We start from the raw sequence: 22271 nt of genomic DNA on the forward strand, positions 1-22271 counted from the left end.
GTAGTTTCACTAAATACCTTTTCCTCCGATGCACAGCCCCACAGCTCTGCCCTTGAAAGCACACTGGCATCCTGGGTTATACATAAAATTAGTATCCCTGCTCCCTCTCCCACCTTGCACAGGTGCAGTCATGACCATACACAGCTGGAAGCAAAGCCTTCTGAGTTCTGAGGCAGGCTGCCTCGGACACAGCAATGGCAACTCTTTGGGCTGGGGTTGAAGTCTGATGCAGTTTCTTCCAATCTCTGCTTTTTCAGTACTAAATTTTTATCTTCCCATACGTGGGGCAAGGTGACAGCACTGTGAAGTGCACGGCAATGGCTCCCGTTCATTAATGACATCTGCAATCCCTTGCAGGATTGCCAACAGATCAGAGCCAGACCTTGCCAGCATCGCTTTGGAGGTAGAAGGTTGTTCTGGCTGCTCCAAGCAAACCCTCTGCAATCCACACACACCCCGATAACGTGTGGCAGAGCCACATCCCCAGGCCTTGAGAGGCTGCTGACTCCAGCTGCTGTGGGGACCCTCGGCTGCTCCCACCCGTGGTCCTGCTGTTGCACAGGCTGTGGGATCCCAGGTTCACTTGTCCCTGTGGTGGCAGATTCTCTCTGCCCATTCCAAGCCCACCAGGACTCAGCACTTGCTGCAAGCCTCCCAGCAAGCAGCTCCTCAGCATTAGAAATGGTCTCCCCCTGGTTCAGTCAGAATTAAACAAGGATTAGTCCACCCAGATACGAAGGCTTCTTGCAATATTTCAAGATCTTATGTACACATTCACCTCACAAGCTGATTTTCTTTCATCTTCAAAAACTTATCACTAGTGCCTCACCCCCTCCACAAGAGGAAAATTGTAGCGACTACTTTTTCTGTTGTTTGTCCAATTTGTGCTTGCAGCCAGCAGCCAAGGGCAGCATCAGCCTCCAAGTACCTCACTTGACACAACCACAATCTTCTTGCATGGATGGAACCGCGTTGTCCTGATCACCTTGCCACACTTCTGCTGAGATCCTTCGAGCCACCAGAAACAGAGTGAAAGCACGTGCACCGAACTGCTCAGGCTGTACATTAGAAACACCACAAGCAACACAAAAGGCTCAAGTTTATTTTTTCTGGCATGCATGCTGCTGGAAACACAGCCCAACAGGTCTTCCAGAATCTATTTAAAACCCCAACTACTTTTCCCTTTAGCTGCCACTTTGTATGTCACTTTTTTTTTTTTTTACGGTGGAATTAAAACATCCCCAAGACACAAGTTTACGTAATGGAAACAATGACAACTCCCTGCTCTGTGAACTTGGAGCTACCGCACCAAATAAACCATTTTCCTTCAGTCAGGGCCTTGTTTTGCAGTGTTAGTGTATTACTAGGGGCATAAAAAGCAGGGCAGGCTCAGGATCCATTGCTGCAAATGTTCACAAATTCACCATTGTTCTGCAAAATACACCTGGAGTAAGGAGTGAATTTTCCAGGGGTGCAATACAGGAATGTGCACATTATTGCACTGGTTTGTGTTTAACAGTTGTTGAGTGCCGATGCTTCACAGCCTGGGAAGAAAGCCTGTTAGGGTACACTTCGGATGACCTTATGCCCGACAGCTAGAACGGAGGCTGGGCACCAGCCACATGGAATGAGATGTAAGGGAGCAAAATCAATGTATGGAGCTGGCTACAAGACTCAAAGGAAAATAACACTTAACGGCCACTGGCCAAGGGAAGCAGAACATGGCAACACACAGGGGGCTGGAGCCTGAAACACAGCAAAGTGCAGGAAAACAACATCAACATTGCTGCCCAGTGCAACGGCCAGAAAGGATCCAGGACACAGTGGCTGAAGCTGGCACAGAGCAGGACCCAACTTCTAGTTTTCTGTTCTTATCTCCACACCAGCAACTGTCCTTCAGCTGGCTGACACGTAGCTTTGTCCTGTTCTGAGACGGGCATCTGTACTGCTGGCAAAGCTCCTGGATTAAAAACCTTCAGCGATAACAACTAGGCTTTTAGAGTTTCTCTGGTCGGTGAAAATCAGAAGGCCTAAACTCAGCATATGGACACAAAACGCCACCACTGAGGACATAGCCAAAGGCTGTACCAAACCAGTCATTTCTGTGATAACTAGCAGACAGAGTAAAAGACAGGGCTTTTAAAAAAAACAACACCCAGAACCTTCTAAGGTTTTGTTCTCTGGCATTGAACCTGTGCACAATTCTGTTTAATTACCTTTTTTCTGGTAAACATCCATGGGAGTGTTACTGCTTAGAACAGAGCAGTATTTCTGTCTCTTACAAAGAGCATTACAATTGTTATTCAGTTTGCTTTAGTCTAGATCATGATATCAGCAAAAATATCAAGACTGTTTTCTATATCATCCTCAGGCTCCAGCTCTTCATGCTGATCCTTGGGAGAGGGGCATACTCTTTGTCTGTGAACTGTCTTCCTCTTCCTTCTACGAACATACACAGAGCGACTCCTCTCCATCCCCTCAGAATGCAAGTCATTTGCACCAGCGGCAGTTTGCAAAGCTGACTCTAAGCTTCTGTAGAATCTAGAAAGAAACAAATTATGTCAGTATTATTTTTGTAGGTTTGCTCAGGATCTGCAAAACTGAACAAACAAATGCTTTTGTAATATCACCAAAATGTGCCAAGAGAAGAAAATTGCTACTGACATTGAGATGTTCTAGCCAACACTGGAAGGATAATCAGAAATACCAGGGCGTGTCCTTGTGCGTGTCCTGCTACTCCACTCTGTAATGCCTGGATGTTAGCAATCAAGTGGTGGAGGCACTCAAGTGCCATGAAGACCCTGTTAACCTTACAGAAACTAGAAACGGTATCAGGTTAAATGTTTAATGACTGACAGCATTAGCAATCAGATGGACTGCTGCTATGAGCAGTCACTGCTAACTTTAACCACTACAGAGATTCCCAGTGGACATATAAAAAGAAACTCCTCTGGTTACGTATACATAGGTGCCTCACCAGTATCTGTGTCCCTCGCACTCTGGCACTTCTGCCTGTTCTCTTCCTCAGCTGGACACAATTGTACTGTGTGTAACTCTCCACCACCCTCAAAAATCCTCAGTTTTGCAAACTATGCAAAGCATTTAGTGGTTTAAAGCATGTATTGCCACCTGAATTCTGCTGAGATGGCCACTGTGTTAGAATAACAAATGCTGTTAACATGAGAAAAGAAACTCAAACCACACTTAATAACAAAGTCTGCAAACTCATGTCGCTTACAGGTTTTTCCTTAAATACTTTATAGCCTTTGGAGCTCAAACAATTAATTGAAATTGTATTTTAGACTTTGTAAGAGCTGTCTAGTTTGTGTTTTGTTTTTTTTTTTTTTATTTAAACAATCTCTCCTGTGCATTTTTCACTTTCAGATTTAGATGTAATGAACAGGACTAGTGGAATCCAACAAACCTGCCAATCCTCCTTATGTTTTCTTCCATTTTCTGATTAGCTACATGTATCAGAAATTCAATATATTCTTCAGAGACCATCAGTTTCCCCTTGTGTCTCAATGGAACTTCTAAGCAATGAGTGCTCCGGACAGCCTAAAAACACACAGAGAAGGATTTCTCTAGAATAAAGTTTTTTATTTTATTAAGGTTGTTTGAATATTATGGGGAATTTACTAAAGGAAAAAAACCACTCTCCCACACAATTGGTTAGTTTGCTGTTAAATGAGGCAGAAAGAATTTGCAGTGCTACAGCATGGCCTGTGAAAGCAGTCAATCACGTTACAGCACAGATCTTGGCTTGTAAAAAAACTGAGGCTACAAGTAATGATGGGATTCTGTTATATTCCTTACAGGTCAGTAGAAAAGTCCTTACCATCATAATTTTTCCTCCTCTGCCAACTGTAATACCAGAGTTCCTGAACCCAGAATCAACAGCCACTGAATGCTGAGGAAAAAAAAAGATACCTTAAACAAGTCTCACACACTTTCACAGCAAGGAATAATTCCCAGTAGGTTGCAATGCAGCTCAGTCTCAGTTTTGCAAAAAACTTATTCCAAACCATCTCCCCAGATTAATACAAGAAAATAGTTACAGTAAAATGTTTTTAAGATCAAACCCATGTAGTGTCACAAATAGTGGGCAGTTTTAAGAGAGCTCCAGTCAATCCTGACTGTCCAATCTAAACCCGTCACTGCAGATGGGACATGACCATCTCTCTGGGCACGGCACTGCATTATCTGGTAGCCATGCACTCAGTCATGCTACTCTTGTACAGCTAGAAGGGCAGCAATGCTATAAAAGCAGCTAATCAGCTCTCTTCTAGATCAATGAAGGAACAAACGCATCATGCATTACTCTCTGGAGTCAGGCTAGAAAAGCAGAAGGCAAAGGTACTATTCAATGAGCTGCAACACAGGAGCCAAATGGCCTGGCTGGCAGCAAAATGCTGTCTACAAACACCGTCACTTTCAGCCCATGAAAGCAACCTGAGATCGCTGGAAAAGCTTTTTAGCAGGCAATCTGCTTCAGCTTGCAAACCAAGCTGCAGTTGAGTAATTTTGATTTTAAAATGGAAAGCAAAATCTCTACTCACTTTAAAGCTGTGTTTTCTTCATTAGCTTACCTTTAATACCTTGGTTATTAAACATATAGCACATCTGGGACTATTCTAAAGTGCTAGAGCTTGCTCAGGAGCCAACACTTTTTCCTTTGCAGCACAGAATATAAGAGAACAATATTGTGATACTGTTACTCAATGTAATTTTACCAGAAGCTGTGCATCCTGCATCTCTTGACACTGCACGTGAAGAACAAATGGTTCAAACTTGAGCACAACATCACCAGTAGCTTTCTCAAGTGCTGCCATCTGGAAAAAACACCAAAATATTTATATTAACACTGGAGATGGGCTACAAAAGAAAGAAAAAACAAAAACAAAAAGAAAGAAAAAAAGTACCTAGTCCATGTGTGAAACAAGCATTAAAATGCAGCCCATGAACTCCAAGGAATCACGTTCAGCTGCTTTTAATTTTTCATTGCTTGTAATACACAGAAATCTCATGGATTTCCATGATTCAGTTTGCTAAGCTTGAGGTTTGATAGCAATTCATAGCAAGAGAGACTTTAAAGATGTACGCTTCTCTGTTTGTGTCTTCCTACATGCAAACAAATAGATTCAGTCAGACAGCACAGACTGAGGGCTGTGTTGCTGCAACCATGTGAAACCCAAGCACAACTATTCAGTTACTTAAAGCTGTTCTTTAAAATAAAAGACATTTACTTCTGAAGCACATTCCTCAACTTTAGAAACTCTTCTCAGGTTCAGCAGATTAAATTTGTGGCCTAACAGACTTGATCACGTTTGAATCCTAGTTTAAAGAATAACACCTACAAAGGTAAAAAAGTCAAAGTTGAAATTAGATGCATAAATACACAAGACAAGGAAAGAAAAAAAAGAGGGAAGGAACTTCATAATTGTAAAATGCAAGACATCACCTTCAGACCCCCTGAGCTGTGCCAGAAGACTGAGACACTAATGGCAATTTTTCCTGGATTTGCAAGCGTGGAGAAAGCTGTATGATATTCCACAGGGCTTATCAGTACAATTTCCCTACTCTTCTATGCTATCTTTTTTGCAGAGTGGCTCTAAGGGCTGATAGTACTTTTTTCCATTCAGGAAAGTTGCTCTGAGGCAGTTATATGACTTATTTCATTTTATGATTATTTAACCATAAGCACCATTCCCCCCCGTTTGCCTTCACTTGCTCAATTTACAGCACTAAGAAATGTGCTGCGTTAACTGGAGAGATGTCAGCTGTTACCCTTTCCTTTGCTGTCTTGTCCAGCCCTCCTCATCTTTCTTGTAAAATGAAAATATTCAATAAAATAATCAGATTCATATGCTTTTTTAAGACATGATGGCATAAAAGAAAACTGCTGAAGTAGCACTCTCCACTTTCCTTCAAAAATTGAAAACTACTTAAATGTGTTTGTGTAGAATCTCCTCTGTAAATGTTCTTATTTTAAGTTGGAAGCCGGTCTTTCTGAACAGCTAAGTTAGTAATTCCTATGTCTCTGGAACGCTGCTTTTCCAGAAAGCATCATCTCAATGCTGCCTGATACAGAACTTCCACCAGTGAAATGCGTGGTTTGATACAGCAATTGTCACTGTGGTGTCAGTGAGGAATACATTTTTTGTATTTCACCCTGTGGCACCTGCTAATGACTCTTATGCCACTGCCCAAAGACCAGCAAGCATTCGACAGAAACTGAGCTTATTTCACTTCTGGACAGGACAGCTTTCATTTTGAACAGAGCCACAGCTTTGCAAAACCAAGACTCACTTCATCCGAGATTTTCAGAAATCATTTTCTGAAAGTCAGTGTTCTGTGACAGAAGCAACACCTATTCCTGACTTCTTGAGAAGCTATTGAGACGTGGGGATTATGTGACTTCTGACCATACAAAATCAGTCACATTTCATATTGGCTGCATTTACAACTACGCAGCGAACTTGGTCTTAAGCTTAAAAGCATTCTCCTAAAAACAGGTCTTCAGAATCTGTTAAGTAGAGCAACTAAAGGACAGTTTATTTTTAAATTAGAGTGCTGATTCATCTCAGTAACAGTCATAAAACCACCTGAACATTTCTTTCCATTTACATGCCATTTTTTCCATGACATTAGGAATCCTGCATTACATAAATACAGAAGTTGTACCATAATGTCCTCTTACCACATCGTCTTTGTTACACATTTCATGTGTTACCATGAGCCAGGTGCAGATTTTCTTCTGGATCTCAGACCTGTTTACATCCTGGAGACAGAGAGAAAGAATTAAAGTGGCACTACAGATACATGATCTTTGATTTTGTGTAAAGAAAAGAGTCCTTCATCATAAATAATGTTGCTTTTAAAAAAGCGTGTTTTCTCAAGGTACGAAAATATATTCATATAGGAGTAGTTTAAAACGGATTTATCCATGCTCCTCATGGAAGAACGGAATGTAATCCAGAGGGACCTGGACAGGCTGGAGAAATAGGCCTGGGGAAACCTCATCAGGTTCAACAAGGCCAAGGTCCTACACCTGGGTCAGGGTTATCTCCAGTTTCAATACAGGATGGAGGACAACGTGATTGAGAGCAGCCCTGCAGAGAAGGACCTGGGGGTGCTGGTTGATGAGAAGCTCGACATAAGCCAGCAATGTGCACTCACAGCCCAGAAGGCCAACCGTGTCCTGGGCTGCATCAAAAGAAGCGTGGCCAGCAGGGCGAGTGAAGTGATTCTGCCCCTCTATTCCTCTCTCGTGAGACCCCACCTGGAGTATTGTGTCCAGTTTCAGAATCCTCAACATAAGAAGACTATGGAGCTGTTGGAACGGGTCCAGAAGAGGGCTACAAACATGATCAGAGGGCTGGAGCACCTCTGCTATGAGGACAGCCTGAGAGACTTGTTGTTGTTCAGCCTAGGAGAAGGCTCTGAAAAGACCTTCTAGCGACCTTACGGTACCTGAAAGGAGCTACAAGAAAGCTGGAGTGGGACTGTTCACAAAAGTTTGTGGTGACAGGACTAGCTGCAGTGGATATAAACTGGAGAGAGGCAGATTTAGGCTAGACATAAGGAGAAATTTCTTCCCAATGAGGATGGTGAGGCACTGGCACAGGCTGCCCAGGGAAGCTGTGGCTGCCCCGTCCCTGGAGGTGTTCCAGGCCAGGTTGGATGGGCCTGATCTAGTGGGAGGCGTCCCTGCCCATGGCAGGGGGGTTGGAACAAGATGATCTTTAAGGTCCCTTCCAACCCAGACTATTCTGTGATTCTATTCTCAGTCAGATAAAGCGTTGAGAGCACGGTCTCGCACTGGAAGGATTTAAGTCTCAGCAATTAATATGAGAACCTGGAGCAGAGACACCCAGCAGGACCCCGGGACCCCCGGCACCCCCAGCCCGTCGCGGCGGGACTCACGGCGGCGCCGCCCTGCAGCAGGACGAGGCGGCCCGAGCAGGAGCTGGCGGTGCAGAACGGGTCCCGGGCGTTGAGCAGCCGCAGCACGGGGGCGGCGCGCTCGTCCAGGCGGCCCTTCCTGCTGCCGTCCGCCCGCGCCAGCCGCTGCGCCTTCCGCCGCGCGAAGGCCGCCATGAGGGGCCGGGCCCGGCCGACGGCAGCCTGCGCGGGACAAACCTTCGCGGGGGCGGCCGCGGGGCGGGGCGCGGGGCGGGGCGCGGGGATCCCGTCACCGCCCCCCTCGCCGGCCCGGGCCCGCTTCGCGCCGCGGGCAGTAGCGCCGCGGAGGTAGGCGGCGCGCGCGGGGCTGCCCGTGCCGGCTGTCCCCGAGCTCGGGGCCCGGCTCCGCAGGCCCAGGCGGACACGGCCGCGGGGCTCCGGCTCGGGCCGGCCCTGCCGGCGGGAGGGGGGCCCGGGGCTCCGGCGGCGGCGGCGGGCGGGGCGGGGCCTGGCGGTGATGGGCGCGGCGGGGCGGGGTCTCCCTGAGGGCCGTACTCGGGGGCGAGGCCTGGCGGCGGAGGTCGCGCTGTGCCCGGGTTGTTGTTTCGTTGCGGAGCGGCTCCGCGCCGCGTTTCCCCGTCGAGCGTCCCGGGAGCCGGGTCGGGCCCCTCTCATCCGGCCCCGCCTCTGCTTCCCACGGAGGACGGGGCCACCTTCCCGCCCGCCGTGGGCCCGGCTGCCGGTGGCTGCTCTGAGGCGAGGGAGGCCCCGACTCCCGCCGTGTCCTCGGGGCGCGGGGAGGCCGAGTTCCACCCCTACCGCGAGTCGGGGCGATCTGCGGATGAGGGATGATGTGACTGAGGGCTGCCCTGCAGAGAAGGACTCGCTGTGCTGGTCTGTGAGAAGCTCGACACGAGCCGGCGATGTGCGCTCGCAGCCCGGAAGGCCAACCGTGCCCCGGGCTGCATCAGAAGAAGCTTGGCCAGCAGGGCGAAGGAGGAGATTCTGCCCCTCTATTCCTGTCTCATGTGAGACCCCTCCTGGTGCATTATGTCCGGTTCTGGAATCCCAAACGTAAGAAGGATGTGGAGCTGTTGGAACAGGTCTAGAAGAGGGCTACAACGATGATCAGAGGGCTGGAGCACCTCCCGTACAAGGACAGGCTGAGAGAATTGGGGTTGTTCAGCCTGGAGAAGAGAAGGCTCCAGGTAGACCTTATAGCGACCTTCCTGTACCTGAAGGGGGTGTACAAGAAAGTTGGAGAGGGACATTTTACAAAGGCATGTAGCGACAGGATGAGGGGAAATGTCTTTAAATTGAAGTAGAGAAGATGTAGACTAGACATTAGGAAGACATTCTTCCCAATGAGGATGGTGAGGCACTGGCACAGGTTGCCCAGGGAAGCTGTGGATGCCCCATCCCTGGAAGCGTTCAAGGCCACGTTGGACAGGGCCTTGAGCAGCCTGATCTGGTGGAAGGAGTTCCCCGCCATGGCAGGGGAGTTGGAACTGGATGGTATTTAAAGTCTGTTCCAAAGCAGACCATTCTATGATGTTATGATCCCGAGGGGCAGAGCTCTCTGTACGGGCTGTGCTGCTGCTGCTTTCCCTGCTTCCCCCACTCTCAGGCCCTGGGCCCTGCCCCATTCCGCAACTGGTTTGTGCCGATGAGTCTGGGGTTCCCCAGGTGCTTGGAGCCACTGGGATGATGTCTGCCTGCCTGCAGCCACTCCAGCCAGTAGCGGGCTGCTTCCAGTCCTCTGAAGGTGGCCTCATACTAGGTTCATCACCGGGCTGCAGAATAGTTTATTAAAACTTATGGGTCCATTTTTTTTCTGAGCAGAATAGAAGCTGCTTTTTGGTTTGTTATCACAACATATAAAAGTGACCTGTACTGCAGAAATTGCTTGGCAGAGTGGATTTTTGCCACGTCCTAAGGGAAATCTTAGTAGTGTACATCCCTGTGACCAGTGCTCTTTCTGGCTTGAACAGACAACCAAAACTACGCAGGCTTCTTACAGACTAGAGTTAGGAAAAAAATAATGTTGAAGTCAGGTCCTTGTGAAAGCTGTAATCAGCTTTGGGAAAAGCCTGCCTCTGTCTGCAGCCCTGAAGTTCCATAACTGGAGCTGGCCAGCAGTGGGATCTCCTGATACCTATAAGGTTCCTATGTGCCTCTGCTGTTCCGTGATTTTTTGCTAGGTCACAAGTAAAGTGCTTCTCTCTGAGTGGATCAGCTTCCTGACAGACCTGTGTGTAACTGTCCTGTGGTGGGAGTACCGTGCTCATGGTGGTTTGTTGGAGCCCATCAGGAATGAGTGTGGTTGGAGCAGTTGCACCTCCCTGTGTTGATAAGCTTTCCTTGTGTCCAGCAGTGCCTGTGAGCTGTGAGCTGCAGCACAGGGCTGTCACATACAGATGCAGTTGTGGAATTAAGGACTGGAATCTTAAATGTCTGCATTTCAGTCTTTCCTGGCTTGTTTTAATGTTCTAGGGGTACCTTTGTTTGTGATAGCTGATTAATAGACTTTTTTTGCCTTTTTTACCTGGAGGTTTGACAGCCTGCAGGAGCGGTGACTGGAATGTCACTTGGTTAGACAACCCTGTTGGCCTGTGTGTAGCAGGCTTTTTTTTTGCCAGAGTGTAGCAGTAAATTGTAGCAGTTTTCCCCCCAAAGTGCTGTATATCTGTACAGATGTGACAGCTCCTGTTCACAGGAGCTGCTGTAGAAACATTTCTATGGGAAAATTATTTGCATGTGGTTCTCTTAATACCCATAAAGCCCTGCAAGTGGTGGGGTAAATGTTCTGCGTTTTGCAAGTTTTGGGAAAAAAGCCCAAACCAACTCTCCTTCCCCCAGTTTAAATAAAGAGTGAAGCTCTGTTTAATCTGTTGCTTGGCAGGTGGTTGTTTGATTTCTTTATTTTGAAAATGCAAAATAAATTATGATGGCAATACCATATTTTTTTTCCCTGCAGATATTCTGATAACTATGGCAGCCACAAGAAATCTGATGAGAGCTGTCAGAGTTTTTGAATTTGGTGGCCCTGAAGTGCTTAAAATCCAGTCAGACGTCGTAATTCCTGTTCCAAAAGAAAATCAGGTATATATGAGTTCTGTGAACAGAAATAATGGCATTGAATGATAATAGGCTACTCAGAACAGAATGAAGAATACAAACCAAAACTTTTCATCTTGAATATGTAGTTTTTGATCAGTATATTCGTTCTGGGACTTATGCTAGAAAACCAACTTTACCCTACACTCCAGGCTCAGATGTGGCTGGTGTAATTGAAGGGGTTGGAGAACATGTTACTGCATTCAAGGTAGGTGTAGAAAATACATTGAGTTTTAATTCATGATTGTTTATGGGTTCATCTTTGTGTGGTTGCTCTGCTGCTAATCCTGTTTCTATTGCTTTGCTGGCTTTTTTCACCTTTGCCAGCTAGTGGCAGCACACAGTGGGGTCACCCTGACAGTCCAGAGTGAGAGCTGATGCAATGCGTGTGTGTGCCCCAGACAGACATCCCAAAAATGCCGAGTGGCCAAGCTCGTGCATTTGCATGCTCGAGCTGCTTGGGAAACCATTGCACTACCCTGCAGCAGTTACTACCCGGTGTCCGCAGACCGGACCCACCCCATCCACATGCTGGATGTTTATGGAGGTCACCATGCTGGCAGCAGAAGACTCAGAGCTGTGTATCTGTGCCTTCTGTGGGCCCTGGCATTGCTCTGCCAGTGGCCAAGGGCCAGGCTGGGTGCTGTCTTGGCCCCACAGCTGGTGTTGTGCCACGGCGCTGGGCATACATAGGTGACGTGCTGCCCGCTGTGCATGTCCACATCGCCTGTGGGATTTTGGCTTGAGCCGGCCCTTCTGCAGAACAGTGGCAATATTGAGGTGTTGTAAGGTTTATTAAGAGAATATCTCTTTTCCACGTTTAAGCAAAAATAATTGAGAAATGTTTATTTTGTGTTTGTGAAAACTTTTTAGGTTTTGCATTTGGAATCTGTGTTTGGAATTCTCTAGTGTTCAGGTTCATTAAGGTCAATATTAATGAGACAGTAGGTTTGTGTGTTACCCTCTAGAGCCGGGGTTCTAATTATGACACTTTAGGTGTATGAAATGATATGGTTTGTATTGCATGGATTGTATGTATTAGCATTATAAAAATCCTCTCTGTGACAAATATAATCGGTTAGTTTTAATAGGAGAGCTGTTAGAAATCAGCTAAACATCTGTGAACTGGTTCTTAAACTATATTAAAGAAAATATAAGCGAGATGATTAATGTCTCTATTTTTTTTCCCTCCTTTCTAGAAAGGTGACAGGATTTTTACCATTGGTACGATCTCTGGAGGATATGCAGATTATGCAGTTGCTGCAGCTAATAAAGTGTTTCCTTTGTCGGATAAACTGGACTTTAAACAAGGAGCAGCAGTTGCAATACCCTACTTCACTGCTTATCGTGCTCTTTTCCAAAAGTAAGGTGTCAAATCTAAGTTTATCCATTTTGCTTATGAATATTTAAAAAATTGAAGCCCGCTTTTTCATTGTCCTCTAAAAGGAGAGGAGATCAATGAGTGGAAATGTTTAAAACTCTTAAGTTAAATTTGTTATGCTGATGGCATTGTCATATCATTGTCACCTAGAAGCTAGCAACTGTGTTCTCCTGTTACACATTTCTTCTCAAGAGAACAGGCCTGGAAAGGCTTCTCCGGTAAGATTCTTGTAATAAAATGTATAACTCTCTCTCAGTGCTAATTGTTACTTCAGCCAGTGAAGAACAGGAATAGTTCTAATTTCTTCTAATTTCTTCTTCTAATTTCTCTTCTTCCTGAGCCTCTGTGCCAGAGAGGCTTCATGTACAGCCCTGTCTGTGCCATAGGGCAGGGTAATGAGTTAAAGCCAGGCTTCATGTCAGCTAGGTGAGAGCTTAGGTCTGGACATCTGGTTTAGTTTGATGGAACAAATTGTTAGAACCAGCATGGTTTACTTTTATGTTCTGTAACAGGTGAAAATCTTTAAGTTCAGTACCAGACCATGACTTGCTGCTAGGTGCACAACATAACTGTGCAGTACGTAAATTTATAAGTGATATAGTTTATTTTGCCTCCAGCTGATTGTACCTGTTTAGCCATAACATGAATTGGAAATCATACTGTGTGAAAGATGAGATTTGACGTTGGTTTATACAATCTGACGCGTAACGGCTGTGTACTGCAATCTTCATGCCTATATTTTCTGTTTTCCACTCAGAGGGCATGCCAAAGCAGGAGAGAGCGTGCTAGTGCATGGAGCCAGTGGGGGGGTAAGTATTTGGAGAAGGCAGCTTATAAGAAATGCTGCTTTCTGTCTTTGCATCTGCTTTTGTCTGTGGTATGATTTATGGTCACATTTATATCAATTAGTGGATTAACAAAATTAGGTTTCTGTTTCAGATGATTTAGATGCTTTTTTTTTCTGGAGCGTGTCCAGAGAAGGGCGACAAAGATGATGAAGGGGCTGGAGAACAAGCCTTACGAGGAGCAGCTGAGGGAACTGGGGTCGTTTAGCTTGGAGAAGAGAAGGCTGAGGGGAGACCTCTGTAACTACCTGAAAAGAGGTTGTGGAGAGGAGGGAGCTGGCCTCCCAAGTGACAGGGGACGGGACAAGGGGCTGTGGCCTCAAGCTCCACCAGGGGAGGTTCAGGCTGGACGTCAGAAAAAAATTTTTCGTGGAAAGGGTCATTGGGCACGGGAACAGGCTGCCCAGGGAGGTGGTTGAGTCACCATCCTTGGAGCATGCGTTTCGGAACATATCCTGTAACTGTGGCTGCTGTGGGAGCTGCTGAATCGGTAGCCTCCGGGAGCTGACCAGCTGGGACTGAATCCTGGGCAGGCAGTGTCTGTGTTCCCCCATCTTGGTCTCCCATGCTGTTGCCATGACACAGAGCAATGCCAAGAGATGGCATTGCTGTGCCTGGATGACCATTGGCTCCAGCACCAGGTTTTTGTGGAGGCATCCAACACCTCCAGACGTCCTCTGGAGTGCAGAGCTGGTACGAGACCCAGAGAATTTGGTTTCTAAAGGAACAATTTATCTGGTTGTGCAAGGTTCATAATGTTAACAAAATTTCTGCTTGCAGGTTTTCTTTGCAGTATGTAGTGCTGGTATCAATAGCAGATGATTCTGTGAAGGCAAGAATTTCCTTGGCTTTGTATCAAGTATCTATGGCCCAGCTTTAACAAACAGACTGCATTCTACGTGGATTTATATTAAATGCTGATATCTCTTCAAAAACCCCACAAAGTTTTACCACATCTCTGTAAATATCTTTTCTTTATTAGACTGATTCTAAGGTGCAAATAACTTATGGCTAAAAAAATGTTTCCAGGCTAACTTTTTAAATTGGTAAGTTCCAATTTGCAGGTGAAATATATGAAATCGATGCTAAGAAAGAAAGAGAAAAAAGACTTAATTACTTAATTTTTCCTTTTTGTGTTTTTTTTTTTTTTTTCCTTTTCTTCCCTCCCCCTTCATCCCCTCAGGTTGGAATAGCGACATGTCAGATTGCCAGAGCTTGTGGTTTAAAGGTTTTGGGTACAGCAGGAACTGAGGAGGGCATGAACATAGTCCTGAGAAATGGTGCTCACCAAGTATTTAATCACAGAGAAGCAAATTACATTGATAAAATTAAGGTAAGCATGTATCAGGGCTAGGTGATTCTTGTTACTAACAGAATGAGCAGTCATTTGCAGAAGTTTTTTTTTAAGTAGATTTATGTGGGAGCAATAGCGTACTGTCTTTGTCATTTCTACACAAGATAAAACTTTCCCAGGCTAGAAGAGCTGAGCTTTCTTCACTGGCGATGGAATTTAGAAACTCTTGCATTCCAGCAATTTCCAATATGGTAGCATATTACAATTCATCAGATCAAAATACTCTAAAATTAAATTTATTACCTGTCAGTCTTAGTACAAAGGCTGTATTTAAAATGTAATCAATAAACTGTAAAATGTGTGTTATTTATAGGATATGAAATAAACGGTAGTACCCAAGCACTAATTGGACTGATAATAAGGTATTATATCCTGTATAGGAATACACAAAGATGGAAGGAGTTGATATAATAATAGAAATGCTCTCTAACATCAATCTTGCTGCTGACTTACAATTGCTGTCCTGTGGAGGAAGGGTGATGGTAAGTGGTTTTGTCACTTACTTTGTGCACGTAACACCGCAGTTGAATAGTTACGAATGGAACTCGATCGTAACTTATTTGTAACAGGTTGTGGGCTGTAGAGGTCCCATCGAGATAAATCCCAGAGACACGATGACTAAGGAATCTAGTATAATTGGAGTCAGTCTGTTTCTTGCAACTGAGGCAGGAACATTTTCATTTTAAAGCATGTTTTGTTGGCATATTCCAACACTTCTCTGTTTTCAGTTAAAACCTATTGTAGGGATCATTTCACCGTAAATAACTTGTTGGTTCATTCCTTTACATTTTTATCTAATCTCAGAACATCATAAAATATTTTTGGGTTGTGAAATTTGGTTTAACTTTTGCATAAACAGTAAATACATTTCTAGAATGTAAAGGCCCTGCGGTGGTAAATGCTGTCTTTATTACATGCCGGAGGAGATGCATGAATGTGCAGCGGCACTTCTTGATGGCATAGAAGCTGGCTGGCTGAACCCAATTGTGGGCCCAGAATATCCACTGGAGCAAGTAGCTAAGGCTCATGAAGACATTATTCATGGCAGTGGTGCACGAGGAAAGATGGTGCTCCTTCTGTGAAGCCTTTTCCCATTTATTTTGTAGCTGTTCTAACTGCATCTTTGCTTACATGATTAATTGGATGTATGGTATAAAACTTACTTCTAATCAGGTTTAGCAGTAACAGCAAATGCTGATTTACATTAATTATATCAATCAATTACCGATCGGTTTTCTTTTTGTAATAAGCAGAGTTGTGTATACTTTAAAGTAATTTTTGTAGCTCTTTTGGCTGATGTGGAAATAATAAATTTTCTCTGGTGATGTGGCCTTGTGGTACAAGGGAAGCGAATACCTCAGGCAGGATTGGATCTCTTGCTCTCTGAGAAGTTACAATGAAGCTGCTGTGGGCAGTGCAAAATGATTTTTAACAGATACACATATGTCTAGAACTAGCTATACAGATATAACTAGGACTTCGTTAATTTTTTAACCGTAATTAGTCTTATTCCATTTTTGTCACATAATTTACTTGGAATAAAAGCTTTTACTGTCAAAACAATTCACTTTTGAGCTCATGGCCAAAGAATCTGTCAAATGAGAACTACTAGGACGCAGAGGCATTTTTGTTTTGCTACGTTTGACTTAGTATCTGAATTGCAAATGTCACAGATAATTCAGAGGGACTGTAACTCTGAAGTTACTTGCTGTTATTGTATTTGCTACTCTGTAGCTGATGATATTGGGAGAAACAGCTAATTCCTTGATGGTAAGTAGCTGGGTAGCGAGGATTTAAATTCTTCCTGCAAACTTTATTAAATTTAAAGTCACCTGAATCTGTGGCTAAAGTGAGGAGAAGAGAAAGGCTGAACAGCTTTCATTGGTGCTGAGAATTGTGTTAGTTCATAAATGAATGTGGATACATTGTTGTCCATATCCAAATACAATGCAGTTAAGGAAGAACAATTTCTTTGTGTTGACAGTTTTTACACTCAAAATGTTTGGTATTACAGGCACTTCCTTTTAATGATCCAATTCTCTAATGAGTCATGAAGTCATCACTTGCAGATGAGTTTTCTCAACTTCAAGGAGAACTTCTGTTCCTCTGAGGAAAAGTGAGTCCTTACTGACCATAAATTTCAATATAGAGGCATTTTTGTCTGCGAAACTTGTTTTTTAACGTTTGGTTTAGATTTGTTTACTGTCATACTATCACAAATCAGCACATGTTCTCTCAATCCAAGTGTAGTTTCCTCAGGCATTGCACTACCTTCTTTGAAGCTGTGATTTTATTTTTTTTTTCTGAGACGGCATTAATTTCTACTGATGTTTTGCTTAATCCCAACTAAGAAAATAATTGGCAAAATCTTTTGAAATGTCTGGATTTCTCCCCTAGGTTTGTCATCCCCTGTTAAAATATTAAGGTGAGAGAAGAGTATTTTACAGGGAGGCTTACGGAACTAATTCAGTTAGTATTGGTGGTGAAAGAGCAAGGTCTCAGTGTCAAAGAGGAAAGGAATGTTCTTCTAATGGAAGTTAAGTCATGTAAGGAAGACATTGTCCAGCACCAAGCTTGTCCCTGTGGAAGTGCATCTCTGGTGTTTTGCATTAACCTCTCAGTAGAGAGGAGAGCGCTCCAAGTCACCGATTCAGACTTGCAATATCAGCCTTTTTCAGGTATGAAAGCGTCTCTTTTAATGCCATGTTTGGGATTGCTACTCAAGTGATAATTTAAACTTACAGGTGAGTAAATTTTCTAACATAGCATAAATATACGCACCTCTAAAAAGCTCTACCTATTTTTCCCAGCAGGAATTAAGAAAGTGTTTGAATTTCTGATGGGGGGGGATAATACTAAGATATTATAGCTATTAAACATAGGTCTAAAGGAATATGCTGGGTGACTGAGTTAAGTCCTCATTTCTTTCAAGATGTGTGTAATTGGTTTGGTAAACTACTTGAGCTCCGTCTTCTATAGCAGGCAGATCACAGTGCTGTTTCTTCTGTGCAAATGTAAATGTGAGGTCCTTCTGCTATTATACGGAGTCATTTAACTGTTCCTTGTTCATACAAACCTTATAGCCATTGCATCAAATGGATGCTTTTGCCAGGGATAAAGATGGGAGTGTTTCTGGAGTTAAGTATTTCAAACTAATATTTTAGTAAGTGCTTTTGAAAGTAGTTGCTGGGGAAGAGAAGGATTATGCGAACTTGGCTGTAGGAGTGCAGTAGCGTGGTCCTTGCCTGCCAGTGTCACAGGTTTGGCATCTGTCACAGCTGGAGGCTGTGTGGATGTCCCAGTGGCCAGATGCTGGCTTCCCTGCAGGTCAAAATTCCAACATGAGTAGGGAGCTGCATTCCCACTTGCTCTGAATTTGAAGGTTTAAGAATGATTAGCCTAGTGTAAATGATGTGGGTAGGTAGTGTTTAACTGATTATTAAGGTAAAAGATGCTGATTATTCCTGTTCCTTCTGGTGAAATTATGGCAGGTAGGGAATCTGTGATTCTGCTTGGCAGCACTGTTAGAAAAAGTAAAACATCTCTTAATGTGAAGGTACTAAATAGCAGGTCAAGCATAGCAGTTAATGGTTGATATGATGATGTGTGTATGAAAATACACATTTTCTTTATACACGGTATGTTTTAAAATCTGTGGTTCTTTTTAATTTGTCCTTTGCTCAGAGGGTGTTACAGGAATGAGAGGCTTATGGTTTACAGTGACTCCTTTCTTGCTTCATGCCGCCTCTGTGCTGGAGCTAATGCTCAGAGATGAAATTCAGAGCAGTTTCCCTGTCAATGCATTTGCTGATGTTCATAGGACAGGGTTTGTTACAGGCTCCTGACCAGAAGGTGTCAGAGGAGTTCTTCTGTTTCTCTGACGCTGCAGGCTTCTCCCGGCAAAGCTAAGCACATTGAATCCGCAGCACTCAGACAGCTGTGTCACAGAATCACAGAATCACTAGTTTGGAAAAGATCCACAGAATCATCAAGTCCAACCATTCCCATCAACCATTAAACCATGCCCCTCAGCACCTCATCCACCCATCTTTTGAACACCTCCAGGGATGGTGACTCAACCACTTCCCTGGGCAGCCTGTTCCAGTGCCCAATGACCCTTTCTGTGAAAATTTTTTTTTCTGATGTCCAGCCTGAACCTCCCCTGGTGGAGTTTGAGGCCATTCCCTCTCGTCCTGTCCCCTGTCACTTGGGAGAAGAGGTCTCCCCTCAGCCTCCTCTTCTCAAGGCTAAACAACCCCAGTTCCCTCAGCTGCTCCTCGTAAGTCTTGTTCTCCACCCCCCTCACCAGCTTCGTTGCCCTTCTCCGGACACACTCCAGAGCTGCAACATCCTTCTTGTAGTGAGGGGCCCCAAGAAGACATGCAATAGAGCATCTAAATTCTTGGTCTATATCTGATGTATGGTACAAATGGAAGGGGTTGTTTTCATTTTGGGACACGCAGTGTGAATAAAAATTACAGCATAGCACTGACCACAAGGTACAGGGAGGAACAAGGAGATGCAGTGGCTCTTTGGGACTGTGGGCAGGAGGTGGGCGTGAGGGATGAGAGGGCAGTGTTGTCAGTGCTGTGGCAGACATGAGCCTGGGCTGCGGCTGTAGGTGGAGGTGCAGCGCTGTGAGATCTTGTCATGCTGAAGGTGAGGGGGCCAGGGCTTGCCCACAACTTAGTTCCAGTAGCCCCAGCCTCGCATTTCAGTGCAAACCCGCTCTCACTGTAATCTGCCAGGGGGAACGGTTGAAAGTGTCCACGGATGTTCCGTGCTGTGTTCGTTGTTAGCAGAACACTCTTGTCACTGGAGGGGGAACCACTTTGGCTTGGGAACTGCTGCAGCTGAGCTTCTTGGAGACGTTGCTTGTCACATTTCTGACTAATCCTTCAGCTGCGTCTGGTCTGTCAGGGCACCCATCTGCAGAGTCTGTCAACCTAGAGATCCCTTGGTCCAGCTCTCTTTTTAGAACGTGCCATCCCCTCCACAGAGCGGAGAGTATGGAGGAAAAGGATAGCAGACAAACAAACTAGGCAGAATAATTCTGTCAGGTTGGCTGGTTTTGAGTTTAATCAGAGGAGGGGTCTGAATCAGCGAATGCTGGTGCTCTCTGTGATGGGGCTGTGAGTGGTGGGAGAGGCTACACCGGCTCTCACTGTTGTGCTCAACTTCGCACAGACAGGCAGGGCTTGGGGTTCCGCGCTTGCCACATGTTATCTGTGTATCTGTGTGTGCCATGTGTAGCCATGGCAGCATCTGGAAAGGGCAGGTACGTGTATTTCTGAAAGACAGAGGGATGGAATTGCAGCTGTGGTTCGTTAATATCATTGTGCCCAAAATAAATGGTGCTTCAAAAGTATCCCCTCTCCGTTGTAACCGAGTGGTTCCCTGCATGTGTTCCTGCCGCCTTGGTGTGTTCCAGCAGGATACAATAAATTAATGAGACTTTAATTGCAGGGTTGGGAAGATAAAAAAGTCTGGAAGATGTTGATGTTCTTGATAGTTGCTTCTTTTACAAGAGACAATTCAGTATTCCATGTGGGTGGATCATGGCACAGAGGACCATTGAAGGACAGCTGAAGTCCTTCAATGTTTTGGAGCTGGTTCATCAGCAAGGGAGGGCTGGCCCTGCTCTTCCTCGCCTTCTCAGTTCAGTTGTGCTGCAGCCTTGAGAGGAACTGCTGTGATGCAGAGGAACAACAGGAGCGGGGAAGGATGATGATATCTCCTGTATCAGAGTCAAGCTGGAGGCCACTGAAATGCACCCTTTGGAGCTTTCCCGTCATTTGTGCTGAGAGAATGGAAATGTGGATGGATATTTGAGCAACTAATCTGGTGAGGGGGCTGGAGAACAGGCCTTATGAGGAGCGGCTGAGAGAGCTGGGCTTGTTTAGCCTGGAGAAGAGGAGGCTGAGGGGAGACCTCATTGCTCTCTCCAACTACCTGAAAGGAAGAGAGGAGGGTGCTGGCCTCTTCTCCCAAGTGACAGGGGACAGGATGAGACAGAATGGCCTCAAGCTGCACCAGGGGAGGTTTAAGGTTGGACATTAGGAAAAAATTTTCACGGAAAGGGTCATTGGGCACTGGCAGAGGCTGCCCAGGGAGGGGCTTGAGTCACCTTCCCTGGAGGTGTTTAGAAGATGGGTGGATGAGGTGCTGACGGGCATGGTTTGGTGATTGACGGGAATGGTTGGACTCGACGATCCGGTGGGTCTTTTCCAACGCGGTGATTCTATGAGTCTATGATTTGAAACAATCGAGCATCCTCTCATCTCCCACTGTGTTTTTAAGTTCACAGGCGTGTATTGTATCCAAAGGCCTTCTTCATCCTTCCCTTCTCCTTGCCTTTCTCTTCCTTTACCCTGGCAGCTCGCTGGTACTGCAGGGGAAGAGCCCGTTGCAGCGTCTCCTGCCAGCTCGGGGTCGGCGTCACAGGCGGCCGCCGCCGGGGGGTTGGGGGGCGGCCCTGGCAACCCCGCCCCTCCCCGCTGTGTCCTAGCGACGCTCGGGACGCGGCCAATAGCGCCGCTGGGAGCCGCCGCGATGGGAGCTCCGCAGACGGGGTGAGTGGAGCGGGGGCCGGGCCGTGCTTGCCCGGTTCTGTCGGGACGCGGAGCGAGAGCCTGGGGGGGAAGGAGGGTGGGGGTGCAGCCGGGGGCTGGCTCCGCGTAGAGCCGCGCCGCTCCGAGCCTTGGGAACTCGGGGACCGCCGTGTCGCTGCGTCCAGCGCGGGGGGGATGCGCCGCCTGTCCCCTCACAACGAAAGCGCCGGCCAAGACCCCGAGAATTCGTTGTATCCCCTCCGTCCGTGAAGGGGCTGGCGGCAGGTGTGCCCCTCCTCGGTGTCTGGCTTCGCAGCCGCGGGCTGGAACGTTCAGAGCATCCACACGGCCCCGAGGCGGCACGAATTACAGATCCTGAGGACCTGTGCACGTCCCCGTCTCTGTAACGTGATTTGGCACGTCCTGTATGCTGAGCGATGCTCTGGGTAAAGAACCGACCGAGTCCCTTGCTCCCGGCCGTGTCACAAATCGGTAGCAGAACAAGAGCCTTTTGGCTCCCGTTTCCATGCCAAGTTGTGCTCAAGATTGGAACCTGTAGAAAGATTTGCTTGTATAAAAGCCTTTGGAAAAAAGAGTGTTTCTTGTATGCAGAAATATATAGGACTCCAAACAAAATACTTAAAACCTTATTCTTGGAAGATTGTTTCCCTCTAGTTACCGTGAAAGGCACTTTTGGAGTCGGGATGATAGTTTGTTAGAACAGTTTTGGGGAAACAGTTCTGCCGTGGCTGATGGCATTTATTTCACAGATGTATTGAGGAATAGCTCCAATCTCTACCTTACAGGGAAAACACTGGAAATTGCAGAGCTGTGACTTGCAAAGACCTTGCTGAAGTGGAGAGGCCACCACATGTGGGGTTTGCCTCTGCTCCTCACTCTGGGAGCCGTTCAATAGTGCTAGCTTAGTACAGCAGTCAAATGAGCCACAGGATCACAAAATAATTCACTCTGCAAAAGACAAGGAAGATCTCTTGTCTGGTCTGCTCATGGGGTCAGCTGACATCAGACCAAGTTGCTTCATTCAGACTGACCCCTGCTCCGGCTGCGCAGCCTCTCCTCCTTCAGCCTCTCCTCACAGGGCGTGTGCTCCAGCTCCA

General features: G+C 45.9%; 2 protein-coding genes across 2 annotated transcripts; one reads left to right on the top strand and one right to left on the bottom strand.

Annotated features, from left to right (window-relative positions):
- Window positions 1-1082: 1082 nt before the first annotated feature.
- Window positions 1083-8116, bottom strand: LOC138723116 (tRNA wybutosine-synthesizing protein 3 homolog). The gene is made up of 6 exons (XM_069862005.1): window positions 7927-8116; window positions 6701-6781; window positions 4734-4832; window positions 3839-3910; window positions 3425-3558; window positions 1083-2541 (listed from the first exon to the last, which is right to left on the bottom strand). Exons 1-6 carry the CDS (start codon window positions 8098-8100, stop codon window positions 2319-2321), a joined length of 783 nt encoding a protein of 260 aa, XP_069718106.1. The 5' UTR covers window positions 8101-8116; the 3' UTR covers window positions 1083-2318.
- A 3288-nt stretch (window positions 8117-11404) lies between these two features.
- On the top strand, window positions 11405-15303 carry LOC138723742 (quinone oxidoreductase-like). Its single transcript, XM_069863099.1, has 6 exons — window positions 11405-11410; window positions 12222-12385; window positions 13161-13212; window positions 14432-14581; window positions 14983-15084; window positions 15172-15303. Exons 1-6 carry the CDS (start codon window positions 11405-11407, stop codon window positions 15286-15288), a joined length of 591 nt encoding a protein of 196 aa, XP_069719200.1. The 3' UTR covers window positions 15289-15303.
- The last annotated feature ends 6968 nt before the right edge of the window (window positions 15304-22271 follow it).

Source organism: Phaenicophaeus curvirostris, chromosome 8 (genome assembly GCF_032191515.1).
Source record: "Phaenicophaeus curvirostris isolate KB17595 chromosome 8, BPBGC_Pcur_1.0, whole genome shotgun sequence".
Classification (NCBI taxonomy): Eukaryota; Metazoa; Chordata; class Aves; order Cuculiformes; family Cuculidae; genus Phaenicophaeus; species Phaenicophaeus curvirostris.

Coding starts and splice junctions, on each gene's coding strand:
- LOC138723116 (XM_069862005.1), bottom strand. CDS start 8,100: ATGGCGGCCTTCGCGCGGCGGAAGGCGCAGCGGCTGGCGCGGGCGGAC. Junction 6,782..7,926: donor TGCTGCAGGGCGGCGCCGCC/GTGAGTCCCGCC, acceptor CTCTGTCTCCAG/GATGTAAACAGGTCTGAGAT. Junction 3,911..4,733: donor TGCAGGATGCACAGCTTCTG/GTAAAATTACAT, acceptor TTTTTTCCTCAG/CATTCAGTGGCTGTTGATTC.
- LOC138723742 (XM_069863099.1), top strand. Junction 12,386..13,160: donor TATCGTGCTCTTTTCCAAAA/GTAAGGTGTCAA, acceptor TTTTCCACTCAG/AGGGCATGCCAAAGCAGGAG. Junction 13,213..14,431: donor TGCATGGAGCCAGTGGGGGG/GTAAGTATTTGG, acceptor TCATCCCCTCAG/GTTGGAATAGCGACATGTCA.